The following is a 20,095-nucleotide window of genomic DNA, read 5'->3' as shown; positions in this document are numbered from 1 at the left end:
CGTGAGAGTGGATGTATTCGACATAAAATCAAGACATGGTTATGTGTCCCTGAGATACACTATCACTATCGAATGAAACGGATGATGGTTTATTATTGCCTAAATCAAGGGTTCTCAAAGTGATCTCATATATATATATATTTTTTTTTTATTGACATTACATTTTTTTATGAATATAACAACATATTAAACGAATTTCCCATGGCCCGAGACTTTGTTCGACCGGTGGCATCGGCCATGCACTGCAGTCGATATAGAACTTCTTGTATACATTTGTTTCTTATCTCACTCGAGTTGTGTTCTGATTATGAGGGGGTCCCTGATGAATTTGCTGTAACAAAAGGGGTCCCAGGCCCCAAAAAGTTTGAGAACCCCTGGCCTAAATTATAGGACTCTGTAACCTATGTAGACTACTAGGGCAGGCTACCGTATTCATCATGACGTTATGTATGCATTGACTATCTACTATTCTTGCAAAACCTATAGGCTACACCATGGCAATAGAAACATTACTATAGTCAGAAATAATAGCCTAGAAAGAAAATCACTTTATTCAAATAAATTAATGAACAAATGATTGTGATACCTTGATTTACTTTGCATGTTTCCACAACGCTGTCATTATACGCGTCAAATTGCCTTATATTCGCAGACCTTGTCGTTGCAGTCCTAATTTTGTTACCGGTGACAAAAGTTTTTCTTTCAAGAATATGAATAACGTAATGCACCTGTTCCACGCTCCACCAGTCGAAGCCTGACTACAGTACCCACGACACCTTGCGCTCACTCTGTGCTCTGCGCCAGTCTGTTCAGGGAACCAGTTCGCTTAGCCTTTTTTCTGCCTTCTCACTGTTGCCTGGTGTCAACCTACGCCGAGAAGATATCCCTCCCTCTTCCCCCTTCAGCGGCTGCTTCCAATTTGCCTTCATTTTTCTTATCGCGAGCACTATTGGCTTTTGTGCTGCCAGTCAGACGCCTCTACCGTAGCTGGAGTTGAGTAGCAACACCTCGGAAACATCTGGCTGCCGCAGCCCTTCTGTCTCCGCTCGCTCGCTCCGTCTTTCCTGCCACTGCAGGTTGTTATGGAAATTTGTTGAAAGTCAATCTAGTTATTTTTCAACCCCAAGAGGATTTGACGAAGGAAGCAGGAAGACATTGGAGCTTGTTGTCTGTAAGTGCCTTTAATACCAGAGTCCGATTAAGGGTGATGAAAGGGGGTTAAAGAATGGAAGGGGAAAAAGTAACAATCCTTTGTAGCGTGTGTTGCGTTCATATAATAGTTGCTATATTATCTCCTTCGAGACCCTGTAGTGCCATGGTCTGCATAGCATCGGGGCCTGCTACAGAACTGCAATACTACTGATCGAGCGTTTACTTTCTGCCACCATGGCTAGCTAGCTTGATTGGGTCAGTGTGTGTGTGTGTGTGTGTGTGCGCGCGAGATATTGTAGTCTTGCGAACGTTCTGTTGTGTTGCTGGCGACGGTCTTCCATTTAACCAGCAGCACAGATACATGTTGGGAGTCAGTCTATAGTCACCCTCGAGGAGTAAGTTGTCTACAGAGCTTGACAGATACATTGGTCAGATAGTTGCTCGTATCGAGAGTAACGTGTCATGTCCGGTTTCGTGAAGTTTATAGAAGTAATGGCTAATTTATGACAGTTGTTTCTTGGCTTTGGATATTTTTTGTAGACTGTCTGTAAGCTATTACGATAAAAGGCAATGGCAAAATAGCCTAATGAAAATGCTAGGCTGAAATGAATGATGTATCATTGGATAGTCTAGACTAGAGTGATGTGTGTGTGTGTGTTGCAAGTTGTAATATTAATGTTGTAACATTGTTACCAACATTCACTAGGGCTATTTAATGATATATTCTACCATTTTCTGTGAAAGGAATATGTTCTGTGAAAAGTGATCGTATCCTGAATCAGTAATATTGTAGCCTAATTTTTTAGTTGCAACTCTAATTTTACAATTTTGCATGCAGAGTCGTTGAAACTTTGAAGGTAATTTAAGGATATGAATGAATAACATAATAAGATATCTGGCCAGCGGTTTGTTCTTGTAGCCTATCTATTCGTGTTTCTCCTCCTCTTTCTTAAGTATAGGCTACACTCAGCATAAATAGCAATTAATTCCTAAAGGTTTTGATCTTGTAAATATTCATAATAAACGTGTGGATTTTAATACCCTCATGTCAACAGGAACATGTTGAATATCTATAGATATTAAGTTCATATCTATAAAGCCTTCACAATAATGTGAATGTTATATAGCCTACTGCTATTGTTTGATATGAATAATAATGGACTGTATATAGATGCGTTGTTGTGATCCACTCACATAGCAGAGAAATAAATGAATTCCTTGTGGAATAAAAAGACCACCTGAAAAATTCACACGGAAGAGTGGAATACTTTCACAAAAGAAAGCCGAGGCTGTAGTCAGTTTTAGCCGGCCCAACAAGGAATAGTGTAGCTTTTGTTTAGAATCTCACTCATGAGGTCTATACTATTGTTCCCATTGTTACTTTTTCATTTTTTTCTGTCAGTTGTATGAAGGGTTAGGGAAATGAATGATGGTAATGGTGAGGGCAGTGAACCGTAAAGAAGTCGAAAACAATATCAGCTGCGTGGGTCTGTCAGTTGCAAATGTGCTGTGCTGGCCTTTGTTTATGGTTACTGGAAGTTGAGCAGGCAGCAAAAAAAACAAAAAAACTTGATGGTATTTAAATTCACTGCGCAGGAAACTAGTCTGGGAAACTAGGTTAGAAAAAAGTGTTGGATTTCACACAGACCTATTTTCTAAAGTTCTCCTTTACTTTAGAGTAAAGAGGTAGGGGGAAGTTGGCTAGTTTTCCACATGCACCTCACTACATTTACCTCCTTTTTTTTGAGAGAGGAGAGAAAAAGAAACAAAGTTGTATAAAGGAGAGGCTGGTGGCAAGAGTGTAGAGGAGTAGCATATGGCTGTAAAAGGAGCACAGCTGGAGGTAGCATCTCCATCTGAACATGATGTCAGAGCAGCTGACAGGCTGCCATCCCCCAGTCTTTTATTCTAACGCACAGACTGGGAGTTAGTGTGTGTGCGGATCTGTGTGCAGGAGGAGGTATCTCATTCCCCTCCAACATCTCCTCCACTTTGCATCTGTCTCTCACAGTTAGCTTTTTTTCTCTCCTACCCCCTCATTGATTCTGCAAAAGAGCTGCAGCCGGCCCAGCTTTTCTACTACAGCGGACTTAATCAAGTTGATGCATACTGCAGGTACTGTCTATGGGGAAGGGTCCGGGGCACTGGGATGGTTTTGTTTCGTATGGGAAGCTCTGGCTTTTCCAGGGCTTTTCCCAGTGTCTGGCTACTTTTAGTCAGAGCTCTATGGAAAGGGAAGTGAAAGATTTGTATGTGTACAGTAGTTGTGTACTGTAGCTAAGCAGGAGCCTGGTGTTTTTGTTGTCAGGAAGAGGTTTCCAAGTGAGATTTTAACAGATCCATTTGTTTGTGGATATAGTTTTTCTCTGGTTTGTTGTGAGCAGGTTGGGTTTGGAGTTGATTGTTGGTCCTTTGATTGTTGAATGTATGTTGAAATAATCCTTTTTTGGGGAAATTATTCTTATGTTTCATCCAAAAAATATTTCTTAATTTGTGTTAACTAAAAAAGCAATTTAACATGTTTTTATTGTCTGGTAAACACACAGTATTACTTTCTGCTACTATCAACATTCTTGATATTTTTCCTCAAAGTTATTCCGGTTTAAACATCCCAGAACCATGTAAAAATGATCAATATGGTCATTTTTACTAAGAATAATTCAATGTCTTAAATCTAAATGGCTGTGAAATTACTTGAAAGCCCAATGTCCTCTTTCCCAGGCTTGTGTTCATTTTTTCTGTTGGTGGTGACTAATTTAGAACTTGCAGATTTGAGCTGCCTGAATTGGCTAGACAGCTGTAATCGCACTCCTTCTAGTCTTAATCTCTTTATCTGGGCAGCAGCTGCCATATGGCCACAGTCAGCTGGATCAGATGTTTGTAAGCCTCCTTGTCCGTCCCTCTCTGTCCTCGCAGACCCCTAATTTGATCGCTGCTACCTTGAGGGTTGTCCTGCTATCTTTATTTTTAGACATTTTAAGGATTAGGATTGATGTAGACTACAGGGCACTTAAAGTGATTGTATTCTAAATCTTCAGAGCTGGTCTCTTTGAGAAGGATGTGCAGTTTCTTGAAAGATTTGGGGAGGGGGAGCATGGGGTGGTGGGGGTTTGCTGGGGGGGTTAGACATCCTTGTCCCTGTAAGCCTCTCATTAAAGAAAATCTGAACTCCGCTCCAATGAGGGGGATCGCACACTTGTTCACTCACATTCAAATGGGTTTATTTAACTGCTTTGGTTGATGTTCAGGCTCATGTATTATTTCAGGCAAGAAAAAGCTACTTAGTTAACAGGTGTTGGGGGGGGGGGGGGGTTCTCATTCAAATTTCTGAATCTGCTATTATGAAAGTTTATGTAGAAAAACTTCAGAGAAATATTCATAATTTATTTTATGAATAGGATTCTCCTTTTTTTATTGGATCTAACTAACAGTGGGAGTTGGCAATAAATGCCCTTTTGTAATTACCAACAAGGCAACTTGTTTTTCAAACCCTTAAATTCTGTGTGAATGGTCGTCATTCTCAGTGTACTTAGGTCTCTGGAATAGGTAGCTTGTGTATGTGAGGACTGTTTGTGTACCTGAAAGCCTGTTACCTAAAGAGGCTGGCCGGGCCAGTCCAAAGTGGGTTATTAAAAATAACCACACTAGGAGCTTGGAGGGTAAAAGCGTGGAAGCAGTTCAGTTAGCAGGCAGGCGGGCATCTGTGTGACCAGGAGGAGCTCAGCTGTTGAAGCCTCTCTGTGATCATGTGGAACGGCCATAGATCGCAGTCTAGAGCAACACCTCTCCCAAATATAATCTGGAAACATTTAGGTTTATGGAGCAATTAGACTTTAACAGTTTTTTATTTGGTGTTTGTGTGTCTGAAAGTTTGAATGTTGTTGTTGCTAAAACATGTTAGAATTTAAAAGGAAAATGTGACGTGGGGGATGTTTAAGAGACATTTAGTTTTGTAGATATAGTTTAAAATGCCAAGGATTTCATGTGTAGGCTAATTTGTTGTTTTAATCTGTTCCTTTTTGAATGCGAGTGAGTGCAAATGTGTGTGCATGAGGTGAGAGAGTAAGATATGAGTGGATCCAGACAGGTTGTCTACAAGCTGAAACAAAACAGTAGCTGTTCTAAAATAACGTGCCTCTAACATCTGCTATCTGTTTTAGGTTATGAAGACAGCATGGAGTTCCCAGACCACAGCAGACATTTGCTACAGTGTCTGAGCGAGCAGAGGCATCAGGGTTTCCTTTGTGATTCCACTGTGCTGGTCGGCGATGCCCAGTTCCGAGCCCATCGAGCAGTGCTGGCTTCATGCAGCATGTACTTCCATCTCTTTTACAAGGACCAGCTCGACAAAAGGGACATTGTTCATCTGAACAGCGACATTGTTACAGCCCCGGCGTTCGCTCTCCTGCTGGAGTTCATGTACGAGGGGAAGCTCCAGTTCAAAGCCCTGCCCGTGGAGGACGTGCTGGCTGCAGCCAGTTTCCTACATATGTACGACATAGTCAAGGTCTGCAAGAAGAAGCTGAAGTACAAAGCCACTGCGGAGGCAGACAGCACCAAGAAGGAGGAAGACGCCTCCAGCTGCTCTGACAAAGTAGAGAGCTTCTCTGAGGGCAGCACGGGCCACCCGGCAACGGCCGACCTACTGCCCAGTGACGATGAGGACCTGGAGGCCAAGCAGGACCCCAGCAACCTGTGGATGAGGCTGCCCTCTGACCGCCCGGGCACCCCGGCCACCGCCACCAGCCCAAGGGAGGCTGACGCCCATGTCAGTCCCCCCAAACTTCAGTCCCCTGCCGGCAGCCCCAGCAGCTCTACTGGCTCCCTGTCCCGGAGGTCCCTGGGCTCCCGTGGCTCCCGAAGCTCCCGTAGCTCTCGCAGAGTGTCGGCGGATGCAGACTGTGTCCTGGACTTGTCTGTGAAGTCCAGCCTGACGGGGCCCAGCGAGGCCTTGTCCAACAACCCCTATTTCTGTGGCCGGGTGACGCCCGACAGCCTGCAGGGCACCCTGGTCCAGGTGAAGCAGGAGAAGAACACAGGCTCAGATGATGAGGGCCTGGTGAGTGGCGACTATGAGATGGACCACAGCGGGCCCAAAGCAACCCCTCCCAGAACCAATGGAGGACTGAACCACCACGGGGTCGGCAGCCATGCTCACAGACGCCTGGGCCTGGAGGCCCACCTCTCGGCCCTGCGTGATGCCTCCCTGGCCAGCGAGCTGGAGCGTGACGACAAGGTCAGCGATGATGACATGCTGGGGGGAGAGAGTGAGCGGGCCCAGGTCGAGGCGGCCAGCATCGACAGCGCCCTGCTGCCCTACGTGTCCAACATGCTGAACGCTCCTCACACTCAGATCTTCATGTGCCCCCTGTGCAACAAGGTGTTTCCCAGTCCGCACATCCTCCAGATCCACCTCAGCACACACTTTCGCGAGCAGGAGGGTGTGCGCGCCAAGCCCGCCAGCGATGTCAATGTGCCCACCTGCTCCATCTGTGGCAAGACGTTCTCCTGCATGTACACCCTGAAGCGCCACGAGCGGACTCACTCCGGGGAGAAGCCGTACACGTGCACCACGTGTGGTAAGAGCTTCCAGTACTCCCACAACCTGAGCCGGCACGCTGTGGTACACACCCGAGAGAAGCCGCACGCCTGCAAGTGGTGCGAGCGGCGCTTCACCCAGTCCGGGGACCTGTACCGCCACATCCGCAAGTTCCACTGCGAACTGGTCAACTCGCTCTCTGTCAAGAGCGAAGGCCTCAACCTCCCCAACCTCCACAGGGACTGGGCCATAGAGGATAGTTCTCAAGAACTGTGGAAGTGAAGCCTGCTGAAATGATCAGGACTTTGTTTTTAAGCTAAATGAGAGAGGTGTCAGTGAAGGTTGGGCAGAGAGGTAAGGGGAGTTGGAGCAGGGGCTATGGGTGGGAGAGAGGTCTGAATCAGTCATGTTTCTTGTACGTAACATTGCAAAATCTTGTGAAATGGCACTTTAATAGCACATGAAGATGTTACTACTGTTTTCTGTTCCAGTCCTTTGTTTTATTCTATTTTATTTGTTCTGATTTTGTTTAAAAAATGTATGTAAACATGGCTGCTGGTATCAGTAGCCAGTGTTTAGTTATTTTTAGATTTCTTCTTGTGTATATACACAAATGTCTATACACTCCTTAATCTAAGGCACACCTTCAATGACAACCATATGAAGTGTTCAGGTAATACACACTGAAGTTAGACTATTAGAATACACTAAACGGGTACTGTGATCATGAATATATACCAGTACACATACATGTGTGTATGAATACATGTGTGTATAGTGCACTACTCTAATTTCATTATCAAATTTAATCTGTGTGAATGTGTGTGCGTTTAAATTGTTTTACTCTGCAAAGAGGTCTGATTTAAATAGCTACAAGCTTCTGTTCCTTAAGCTCTTGTACATTTTGACTTGTGATAGGAAACTTGACTGATGAAAGACAAATGGCACTCATGCAATGTACAGCTTCATTTTTCACATTAATTGAAGTATTTTCTAAAACCCTTTATAAATGATTATTTTAGAATTTCTTAAATCTCTATCTGCAGCTTTTAAACATCCTTTGTTGAACCGAATTTCATTTAAGTTGGCTGTATTCTATAGGTTTCTGTAGTGATTATATGGATTTATTTTTGGAAAATGGGATCTGTTATTGCATGAAGTCCAACCTGTATATTTGAAATGTGAATTGCTGTATTACTGTACACTGTAATTGAACAAATATAGAACAGACTATGTGAATACTCCAAGGGTGCAGTCTGTTAAAAAAAACTGAATTTTACAGCTACGGAAAATGCATGAATATGATTTATTGACCTTTTGTTGTAGTTTTTTTTGCATTTTGAGGAGTGTATTTTAAATTAACTAATTATATTCTTAAGTAGTTTATTTCTTTTCTCTGCTCCTTTTGAGAGTCCGTTAGGACTCCTTTAAAATGTTCTGCTGGGCTGTGAAGATTTTTTTGTCAATGCACTGGTCTTGGGTTTGAGTTTGTGCAACGGTATGTGAGGTGAAGCTTGTCGTCAGACAGACCGAGGTGGGCAGTGTGGGCATAATGCCAGCAGTGACCTAACTAACAAACTAATCTACAGAAGATCTCCACTAGTGTGTTTGCCTCCCGTCCACACAGCACTTCGTCACCGTCTACTCTGCTGCATGGTGGTCAGGGAGTTAAGGTTCCCAACTGCTGTATCAATCCAGTTAACGTTCTTCTTTGGTATTTTCCTGCTCTCTCATTGACATCAAGTAAGCATTGTGGGTAATTGATTTCTTTATATTTTCATTTGGCACTTGTTTCTAACTGTGCGGCCAATGAAAATGTGTCACACTTTTCTATCAGAGAGAGAGAGAGAGAGAGAGAGAGACAGAGACTCACCTGCTCATATCTGAGTATCTGAGAGACTCACCTGCTCATATCTGAGTACTCCTGAAGGTTTATTCTGTTTCAAAACCAAGCTGAAGAATCAGAGAGCAGCACTATGCTTAACATCACGCTCCTAATTTGTCTGTGTGTATCTGTTTGGATGCTCCTATGTACATACTGTATGTATGCACGCGTGCGTGTTTTGTACTGAAAGCGCAATCCTTACTTTTGAAGGGGGAGAATTGGCATGCTTGACTGCACCTTTTAAAGCTTATTTAACTGAGATTTATGCTGAAAAGATGCCTTTATGAAAATTAGTTATAAATTATAGATTCAAGAAATCATGGATACTATTACATTCAAGAGATGAAATTATTGAATTAACCTTAAATTATAATTTATTTTTTAAATTAAATTTGAACTGTTCTTTTATTTTAATATTTTATTTAGAACTTTTTTTTAAATGTATTTTTAATGAATGTGAACATTCTGGGGGAAAAATCTGCACTCAAAATATTTTTGTGCAGAAAGATCATGGAATCAAGTAAATGCCCATTCTTGAGAACTGCAAAACTTTAACTATACCCAAACTCAGATGATAGTAATTAGAGCTATGAATGTCCGCACTTGTGGGGAGATACTGGCATGCCCATACTGGCCCGGGGGTTTGGTTTGCTCTTCAGTGGATGTGGTGGTGGCAGCATCAGCTGGTGACATGGGTGCTCCTTGCCAACTGCGTACAGTGTCATGGCATTTTGCACAGTGGTAATTGATCTCTTTGCAACCACAAATATCATGGAAAATATCACATGTGGGTTAACTCTCTATTTGAAGACTTATTTACAATTATTGATGGCTTTTCTTATTGTACTTGACCGCCTTAACTACTGTAAACAGCTTCTTTTATTTCACGTTGGTATCACTGGAACACTGTATGTTTGTGTAACTGGACTGTTTGACATTTTTAAAATAGAAGAAAGTAAGCTGTGAAATGACCTGATAAGCATCTCCATTTATCATCAATCCAACTTTGGTTACTTGAAAACAGGAAAGGTCCAGTGGGGGGAAAAAACATAAAAATGTAGAAGACAATATACGAAGAGATAGGAGGGGGGTAGAAATACATCTGTTGAAAAGGACAATCACTGTCTGAAAAAGAAGCAGATTTTGATTCAAATATATTTGCTTCCCCGCGAGATTTTGTTTCTTTGACATTGTTCTTTTTCTGGATTTAGACATTTTAGCTTTGACAATCATAGTATGTTTTATGTTCTCAAGGGGAGTAAATTCTAAGGCTGTTTAGTTTTGTACTTTTTTGGTGTGCTGTTGTTGAAATTTTCAAATTGTGTGCAAACTGCAATAAATTATAAGAACCTTAACTCAATTCCAATGTGAATTTGTGTATTTAATTTGTCACCTCGAGTAAATAACATGGGTAGCATTCAGTCGGTGTTGCATTCACAGGCGCACAACTACAGCACATTTAGAAGATTAGTTAAATGTTTATTACACTTATTAATACAGCTTAGAGCCACAGTCATATTTCAACACAAGGAAGATGTCATCTGTAGAAATAGATTTTTCTTCTTCTCCCATTTAGTCTGTGTTATAACAGACTAGAATCCTCAGAGGCCTGCCTATATGTATTAGATACAAGCTCAATCAAATGTTACAATTACACACACAACCCTAAGTGTGTATCATGTAATGGGTTATCTACGCTATACCAACACGAAGTTATTCAACATATTCTAGCATTGCTCTTCATAACAGTAACTATAGTGGCTGATTCTGTATAATGAATTTCTATATACTATATTTTTCAGCAATGAAAGTAAGAGAAGCGTTGGCATCATTTATTTTTCTATGCCATGTTGTGTGGGTGGGTGTGTGGGTGGGGAGGCTGTGGATCTAGATTGGGCCCAGGTTGGGCACAGTGTGGTGCCCTGCATGGCCAGTGTGTGTGTGTGTGGTGCTGATATATCTAGCTGTTGCACTGGCTAAGGCGTGGGCTGGACCTGAGAAAAAGTGCAGCAGCTTGTCGAGAACCACCCCCCTCAACACATACAGCCTCCTGCCAAAGCTCCTCAAGTACAGTTTTCCAAGAAACAAATCAGCTTTATCTAATGTCTTGCTGCTCTGCAAACCTGGCCTTACAGATGCATTAAAGACTGACCACTTTGAAGTAAGTGAGTGTTATTCATTAGGGCATCGCTACAGATGGTCATATGCTGTAAGCCCCCCCCCCACCCCCACCACCAAGACTAACACCCTCATCTCCTAATTACTGGAAGATTTTCTTCTGTTTTCACAGGCATGATATTGTTTAAGAAACATGTAAGTGTTTAACTCTTTGAATTATTCATGTTGACTATAAAGAGAACTATATCAAGGCATCATAACATTATTTCTAAATGGTTTAACTATTCATTACACCTTTATTTTTTTAATTACTTAACTATTTTCACTTGTCCATGTAGTATTACCCCGCACATTGACTTGGTCCCCCCTGTATATAGCCTCTTTATTGTTATTTTATTGTGTTATTTTTTATGTTTGACTTTAGTTTATTTAGTAAATATTTTCTTAACTATTTCTTGAACTGCATTATTGGTTAAGGGCTTGTAAGTAAGCATTTCATGATAAGGTCTACACCTGTTGTACTTGGCGCACGTGACAAATAAAATGTGATTTGATTTTATGATCACATTTGCCCCCTTTTCATTATTTCATTCATTGAATGTCACTCCTTAGACAGGAGCAATGACGTCAAGCTGACACTCAAGTCCCCATAATAGTAATTAGAAATACAAAAATATATCCCCTATTAATTAATGACCCTAAGTAACTATGTATTGTTCCAAGTGTCATGAAAAATAATGAACCTGTAACATACTTCATCATTGCTTCCTACACTGTTCCTGAACATCTGCTTGAAGAAGACAATTTGCTCTCAGATGGGGCTGAGTGTTTTGCTCTGAATTTAGGTCATTCATTTGTATCTGTCCTTTGTTTACTTAAGGAACGGGGACAAAAGGGCAGCTGCAGAAACATTTGGCTGTGCCGAAGGGTAGTGGCTCAACATGTTGGAATCGGCGACCAGCTTGGGCGACTATCTGTAGCAGCTAAAACACAGAAGTTTGTGTGAGCCAGCCCTCTGCCAAGCTGTGAGCGCCTGGGCAGGGGAGAGACAAGCACATGCTTCCACAAGGCCAGCTATGGCTGTGAAGTTACAAACATCAAAACGAACTAGGACTGTACTAAGTGTCTAACTGTACTAAGCAAAAATGGATGGATGTAAAACAGTTTAGGACACAGTTTCACCATAAAAGGCTGATTTGCTTGAGGTGAATGTTTGGCACCACTTTTGCGGTTAAAGAATTAGAAGTCTTGCAGTAAATAGATTGTAATGAAGCTATAGGCGATACTGTTGCATCAGTATACTTGAGAAAACCTTCAGGTATGATGACAACCTAAACCTTTGCAGAAGGATTTTAATTGAGGTAAAATATCTAGAGCAAATATTGTACATAAAGCAGGAATAAAAATTATCTAACCAATAACCATACAAATCTAAACTTGCAGATTTTTCAATGCCAAATGCCATGAAATTAAATGTTTGCAGTTATGCCGTGGAATTCAAACGGATTGAGGGACACATTAGGTCTTAAGAAAAAATAAGTGTACAAGGGCAGAGCTTTTGTAAGGTTACAAAAACAGACAGGAGGGAGGAATTTGTCTTTCTATCGATTGTCTGCGTATTTAAAAAGCAGCCATTGTCAAGCGCTCAGCATAGAGACAGAAGGCTAGCAACAAGCGCCGTCTCCACCCAGACAATGCAGTTGTGCTCGTAGCTGGCAGGCTGGCAAAGAGAGGTGCAAGGGGGTTAGTTTTGGTGGGGAAAGGGGGGGGGGGGATGTGGTCCCAGAGAGATCTCTGCTCTGACTGCACCCATGAACAAAAGACGCAATTCGAACTTGAATGTCAGTGTCTCTGTTAGAGGGGCCCAGACCATACCCCTCCCCCCTCCACACACACGCACAAACACACAACGGCCCCCAGTAACTCTTTCGCAGGCTCGTATGGGATGAGATTAAACTCCCGACATCTCTTTTGTGTGAGACTTTCGAGGAGTGGGAAAAATCATGTCGTGCCACAACTAAGGCATTGGCTGGAAAGAGTGGACTGCGTGGGAATGTAGTTTATTGTGTGTCATTAGTATTTGTTTTGACACATGTATTTGTATATGTTTTGAAACACGTTTATTTGTGTGTATTGAAACACGTTTATTTGTGTGTATTGAAACATGTTTCATCTGTAGAAATTGTGTGACATACATATTACAATATCTGAGTATCATGTAACACAATCCTAGAATACATGGTTATTGTTTGTCTCAGGCATGATAATGCTAAGTTAGCTACTAAGTAAGATACTAATAAAAAGAAAGCTTATTGTATGAAAATGGGGCAGACTATGTGCAGAGTGCAGACATTACTGTGGCATTGTGGGCTGAGTGCTCTCTCGACTTTACCAGCTGTTGGTAGCAGTTCTGTCCAGTGCAGATAACTGGGCAGGAGGGCATGTGATGTTGATAGGGGTCTTGGCAGGATTTTGATGTGTGCAACTCAGCACTTTTCTGGGCACATTGCTTGGTGCGACCTTAAGGGTCCACAGGCAAGAGGGGGGGGGTGTACGGAAACCTGCTGTACCGATGCCTATGACAGGCAGGGGGAGGGTGAGCATGGGAACCTGCTGTACCGATGGCTATGACAGGCAGGAGGAGGGTGAGCATGGGACCTGCTGTACCGATGGCTATGACAGGCAGGAGGAGGGTGAGCATGGGAACCTGCTGTACCGATGGCTATGACAGGCAGGAGGAGGGTGAGCATGGGAACCTGCTGTACCGATGGCTATGACAGGCAGGAGGAGGGTGAGCATGGGACCTGCTGTACCGATGGCTATGACAGGCAGGAGGAGGGTGAGCATGGGAACCTGCTGTACCGATGGCTATGACAGGCAGGAGGAGGGTGAGCATGGGACCTGCTGTACCGATGGCTATGACAGGCAGGAGGAGGGTGAGCATGGGAACCTGCTGTACCGATGGCTATGACAGGCAGGAGGAGGGTGAGCATGGGAACCTGCTGTACCGATGGCTATGACAGGCAGGAGGAGGGTGAGCATGGGAACCTGCTGTACCGATGGCTATGACAGGCAGGAGGAGGGTGAGCATGGGAACCTGCTGTACCGATGGCTATGACAGGCAGGAGGAGGGTGAGCATGGGAACCTGCTGTACCGATGGCTATGACAGGCAGGAGGAGGGTGAGCATGGGAACCTGCTGTACCGATGGCTATGACAGGCAGGAGGAGGGTGAGCATGGGAACCTGCTGTACCGATGGCTATGACAGGCAGGAGGAGGGTGAGCATGGGAACCTGCTGTACCGATGGCTATGACAGGCAGGAGGAGGGTGAGCATGGGAACCTGCTGTACCGATGGCTATGACAGGCAGGAGGAGGGTGAGCATGGGAACCTGCTGTACCGATGGCTATGACAGGCAGGAGGAGGGTGAGCATGGGAACCTGCTGTACCGATGGCTATGACAGGCAGGAGGAGGGTGAGCATGGGAACCTGCTGTACCGATGGCTATGACAGGCAGGAGGAGGGTGAGCATGGGAACCTGCTGTACCGATGGCTATGACAGAGAGGTCACTATCCTATACAAGGGAGAACATTGTACTGTACTTCTTGTCTGAAACAGCTTGACATGGCAGAGCAACTTCTTGTCAATATATTCCATGTATTTCCCCTCAACACCAACTGAAGTTACAGTACATATTTTGACAGAGCACTGAATATCTTTACAGTAAAAGGTACAATATTTGTTAACCTAAATATGTAGCTTTTACACTTGAATACCGAATGAATCCGTCACAGCCTCCTGCAATTCATCTGTACTTTGTCAGTATGGTCGAGGCTGGATTATGTTGATATTTTTAGCTTATTGCAGAATTTGTTTTGTAACTAATATGTCATAAATAGCCAAATGTAGTACCAACATGTAGTACTGTTAGTATATGTTAGTACAAAACGAAGTAAACAGTACGTAGTGGACTATTCAGACTCTACAACATATTGACGTGTGTCTTCCCTAAGCCTATCCCTACCTAGCCAATCAGAGCTGTTGTGTTGTAGATGCCCTTGGTGTTGTGGCACTGATTACTGATCGGCTCAGTGTTGAGAGAGTGTGTGTGTGTGTGTGTGTGTGTGTGTGTGTGTGTGTGTGTGTGTGTGAGAAAGGTTTGGACAGACTGAAATGAGAGCCCCCCTGCACACGTCAGTCTGCTCCAGACCTCTCCTGCTGCAAAGGTGTGACTCAGCAGGCAACACACACACACACACACACACACACACACACACACACACGGGGGCGAGCCAAGAGAGAGGGCGTCTCCAGGGAGCAGGCAGGCAGCTGTGGGAGATGAGGAATCCAGCTTTCCTCCCAGTCTAATATTGTTCATCGTAACTTTACATATCACTGCTAAACAAAGGCAATGACAGTTACAGTAGACAGGGAGGAGGACAGGTGTATCATGTACAGTAGAGGCTGGTGGGAGGAGCTATAGGAGTATGGGATCTTTGTAACGGCTGAAATAGAATGGTACCAAACACATGGAAACAAAGCGTTTGACTTCATTCCATTTATACCAGTCCAGCCATCACAATGAGTCCGTCTTCCTATAGCTCCTCCCACCAGCACCTCTGATGTACAGTGATATGTGAAAGCACCACCATTGTATATGAGCTATGAGTCATCTGAATGTGCCCATTACCTGTATTGTTTAATCAGCTTGTTGTAGATCGTTTCATTCCACTGCTTTTCCATAACAGGTACAGTATACTCAGACTGTAGCACTGTAATGAGCAGAGCAGAGATAAGGTGTTTGTGTGCGAGAGTAGTAAGCCCTTAATTCCTGTAGCCTATGTATCCTTGCATAGTGTTTGAGCGTGTGTGGATGCTGCCTGCGTGGTTCAGGCCTGGTTCAGTGCAGGAACAGGAGTGTCACTATGTTCTCTCACCCCAAGATGCCAACCTCTCCGCTCCCTCCCAGCTCTGGCAAAGCAGGCCCCATCTGTCGCCCCCCCCTCCCCCTCTCCCAACCTGCAGCAGTGCTGGGGTGGCCCCAGGCCCACTCCCAGGATTAATGCTTGCATCCTGATCTGGGTTAGAGAGGGAGAGACGTGGGCCCAGCCTGTAGGACCTGGCACAGCCAACGCAACACATTCTGCTGTATTATTTAAGGCAACATAATACCATCAGTCGGATATCAAAGGGAACTGTTGAAATGTGACATGGAGAGATTTGTCCAATATCGGATTGCAAGTGCATTGTGCAACACAGGTACTGTATGCATGTTGTCCATAAGGAACGTGCTTTGTACATAGCATTCCTAGACAACATCTGACAGGAGCAAATGGAAGTGGAAGATATTGTGATAATATAAGTACGATTCTGTTGTTGGAATTGTGTAAAATAAGAAATCAGGGCTCAACCTTCACCTCCTCTAGTTGTGCTCTATTCAGACTTATTTAATTGACCATGTCCACCGCTTGGGGCAATTAGCATATCTAACAAGATTCTTCTGGAACCAGATGTACAGAGTCCTCCCAGGGAAACCATTATCTCACACCTCTGGTAATTCCTCTCGGACCATAACTTACTAAAAGGCCAATTCTAACTCAGATCAGAAAAGCTTGAAATCTAATGCTTCAGTTTCAGTCTGTCTCCTAACCGGTCTCTGTTACACCTTACAGCTGCGATGTGGAAGCGTCATAGAAGTGTTTGTTCCTACAGAAGGTCAGCTCTGAGCAGGCTGGACAGCATCTGTCATAATGTAAGGAGGAGCGGGCCTCTGTAGACGGCTGTGCGAGTTAACGACGGCGCCCTCTCCCCGACCACATCTGCACATTGCATTATCATTAGAGCTCCTACATCTCCCAGGATTGCTGACAAAGTGAACAATACCAACAATCACCCCCATCAGCTGCAACCATATGGACACCATACTTACATTGCAGGGGGGAAGCAATTGTACTAGCATCTGTTTGGCAGTGTTCAGAAGCTACGTTTCAAGATGAATTTCACTGTGCGAAGAAAGTTTCTCCCTCCACCCCTCTCTCTCTCTCTCTCCTAGCTCTCTTCTTCTCTCGGACAGTTAAATGTATTGCTAGGTGCACTCCTGTCTGCTGTATCTTCAAACTACCAGCAGCCCCTTAATGTGGCATCTTAATGGGGCTGAGGGTTTGTCTGCTGTCCCAGATGGTAGAACAACGTGCTTTCCGCAACTCCCTCAGAGACTTTGAATCCAGCTGGATTACATTTTTCCCCAAGATCAGCACTGGAATTCTACCTTTTGACTGTAATTTGCTCTAACCCCAGCCTACACAGTGTCTTTATAATAAAGATAAATAAAACTATTCTACCTTTCCTCTAATGGTATAATCTACAGAGTAAATTAAGAGAGTTCAATAATGCCTTGAAAAACAGCCTAAAGAAGGTTGGATGTCACCTTCATAAGCGTTTAGGATGTTTATGAGTCAAGACTCAAAGAAGGAGGATTTGCACACTATAAAATTATAAAAAAATGATTATTGAATGGCAGTAGAATTCAGGCCTTGAAGCAAATTTAACTCAGATGTTACTGTACATCCACTCTGCTGTCATTCATGAAGTGGCTACTTTTTCCTGTTTCTCTTATTTTTGTTCTTTACAATAATAAACTATTTCAACAGAATAATCATTGCACTAAATGTGATGACATTAGATGGTAAATGTCACTTCTGTATAATTGTCATTTTGACTAGTGGGCCCATCTTCCTTTGTTCCACAATATTAAATTGTCCTCCAAGCCAAATTGTCCTCCAAAGACTTTGGGAATTTGTGTTTTCCCCAAACACCCTTCCGTGGTGTCAAGTCAACTGTCTAAGTATCTTCTGTAGGTTTTATTTCCGTGACGCTGAGAAGCCACCCAGCTCTTTTCAACCCCTTGCCCAAACAGGGCTGTCCCTCCTGGGCAAATATTTAAAGTCAAAACAGCCCAGGGTCCATAAAGCTGCCTGGTGGTGTGGCTACATCTGTCAGAGAGGGGAGGGGGTTGTGGCCGCAGCAGCTGCCGGAACGAGTCTGGACACTGCTGACGCCAACACCTGTCCGTTCTGGAGACACAGGGCCGGCAAATGTCCAGCCACAGCCTCATGCTGCTGCTGTTACTCAAGACAGAATGTTGTTTCTGGCCGATGACGACCACCACTGAGTCACACTATATGGAGATTACTGGGGAAAGGCACTAATTGTAAGTCACACTGGATAAGGGCATCTGCTAAATGAGTAAAATGTGAATTTAAGGCTGTGAAAGTTTTGGAAAACCTGATTTTGTAATGTTTCTTTGTTGTACAGTTTGTTTTATTTACCATCAAATAAAACCACTCACATAGTATATATTGACAGGAGAGATTGTATCAGGCAGGATTTCAAAGCTACTGTGCACAACAACCCCTGCTGTACATATGTAATGGTGATAGGCTTTCTACCAATCCGTCTCATTATCATCCACAGAAAACAAATAGATACACATGTGCAATGACCAATGAACGCTTCCAGTTACTCAAACTCAACAAGAAGGCATTTTCACCCCCAGGTCTTTTGCCCTTGTGTTGACTGTCAGAGACCCTGGCTGTGGTGAACCCTCCCCTTCTTGCACCCCTCTCCCCACCCTCAACCCCTACTCCCCCATCAAACGTCCAATCAACTCAAACCCTTTCAACCCGGTCAGAGCAACAGCCACCACTACTACTCCCTCATGAATTCCCCCTTTTCACCCAGCCTCACCCTACCCAAGGTAGGCCCACCCCTCCTCGACCCACCCCCATCTGCTGCCTCCCTACCCCCATTAGGGGGTGAGGGTCAGGGATCAGGCAGGCGTTGGCCTAGGCTGCCCCTCAGTAAACAGCTGCTGGGATTCTCAGGCCAATAGAAGCAGCAGAGGAAGGAGAGGGCAGAGACAGCCACAGCAGCACAGCAGACGGCCACAGCCTCACATCTGCTCTAATGAGACCGTTATGGGCCACCTGGCCTGGCCTGTTTGGCCCAGGCTACAGGCCTACCACACTTGGATTGGGAAGCTGGCCCATTTGCCCACTGCCTGGTGATGGCTCATTCGTGACCCTAGCACTTATACTGACCAGACCATCAGGCCAGAGAGACAGAGAGACCCCTTTGTGTGTATTCATAACAGGGGGGCTATGCTTTTGAGCGTGTGCTTTTTACGTCAATGGGATGTGGCGAGAACAGATGCAGGGCAAAGTGTGGACCTCGTAACCTCAAACCACTTTCAAGTAGGACCTGTATATTCTAGGTTGTGGAAAGTGACCATAGAGAACGTACAATTAAGCAATTAAATACACATACTGTATTATGGCTGTGAGGAACGCTTAGACATTTAGATGAAGCCATAAAACTGTAAACTCTGTCCAAACTGCAGAGCGAGTGACCATATGAATTTAAGCTAAACACAGGTTTTATTTGGTGGTGTAACTGCACATCCCCAGGCTTCTATAGCATTCTGTGTGTCTGGGCCACAGGTGAAAGGCAAACAAACTGTCCTGGTTCTCGCAGCACTAATTTGGATGTCTGTAGGATCTGCTTAACCCTCTAGTATAATACAGTGGTGGCTGGCAAACAGAGGATTCAAATATGAAGGGCAAACAGTGGAGTGCCCTGGGGTGTATTCATTAGTCAGAATCGGTTGCAAAACGTTATGCAACGGAAACAGTTTACTCCAAATGGAAAACGTTTGGCAATTTAAACGAGTTTCTATTGGACAAATTCAGGTAGGACCCTCCCTGTTTCGTTTGCCGTTAGCTTTCGTTTTGTTCCTACCGTAAACGGTAAACTGTTTCTATTGCAAAACGTTTTGCAACGGAATCCAACTAATTAATACACCCCTGGCCAGTGGCCACAGCGCTAAAGTTAATCTCAAATAGTGAACATCCAAACCGGAAAGAGAAGCAACAGCCTGCTGTGTGATATGGTCTACCCGTGACTGGTCACACAATGGAGATGAGCTGAAGGCCTAGACTTGACATCAATGCTCTGTGTCGTGAAGTAGCGCGAGCTGCTTGTTTTATGAAGGTGATACATACCTGTTTGTATGGGCAATGATCAGCTGTTCTTATCCATGTCCTATCCCTGGTTTTGGAGTTTCACCCTCCATCTCCCACCATGACTGGAATAACTTGTATTTAGATGTAGTCAAATTAGCATGACCACTCTACTGATAACTAGAAGACAATGTAATTGAATAAAATACTTGAGGAAAATAAGAGTTGGTTCTGTCCATCTTATAGGCATTATTAATCCTCATTGATAGTGCGAACTCCAATGATTAATATAAAACTATCCGTTATTCCATTTAGTTGTCTAATTCTCAGCTAGCAGTGCGTATTGCAACTTGACAAATGAAATGCTATTCAAAGGTAAATGT

The 20,095-nt window shown here is 43.8% G+C and overlaps 1 protein-coding gene across 3 annotated transcripts; it reads left to right on the top strand.

Annotated features, from left to right (window-relative positions):
* The first annotated feature begins 820 nt into the window (after nt 1-820).
* On the top strand, nt 821-9,936 carry zbtb18 (zinc finger and BTB domain containing 18). Of its 3 annotated transcripts, none has more exons than XM_014179950.2 (2): nt 821-1,171; nt 5,313-9,936. In XM_014179950.2, exon 2 carries the CDS (start codon nt 5,327-5,329, stop codon nt 6,971-6,973), a length of 1,647 nt encoding a protein of 548 aa, XP_014035425.1. In that variant the 5' UTR covers nt 821-1,171; nt 5,313-5,326; the 3' UTR covers nt 6,974-9,936. The 3 variants fall into 3 exon arrangements, with proteins under 3 accessions (XP_014035425.1, XP_045566090.1, XP_014035424.1); XM_045710134.1 differs by lacking the exon at nt 821-1,171 and adding an exon at nt 1,225-1,547; XM_014179949.2 differs by lacking the exon at nt 821-1,171 and adding an exon at nt 2,858-3,267.
* Nucleotides 9,937-20,095: the final 10,159 nt, after the last annotated feature.

Source organism: Salmo salar, chromosome ssa28 (genome assembly GCF_905237065.1).
Source record: "Salmo salar chromosome ssa28, Ssal_v3.1, whole genome shotgun sequence".
NCBI lineage: Eukaryota > Metazoa > Chordata > Actinopteri > Salmoniformes > Salmonidae > Salmo > Salmo salar.
This window is presented reverse-complemented; position numbering and strand designations above follow the sequence as displayed.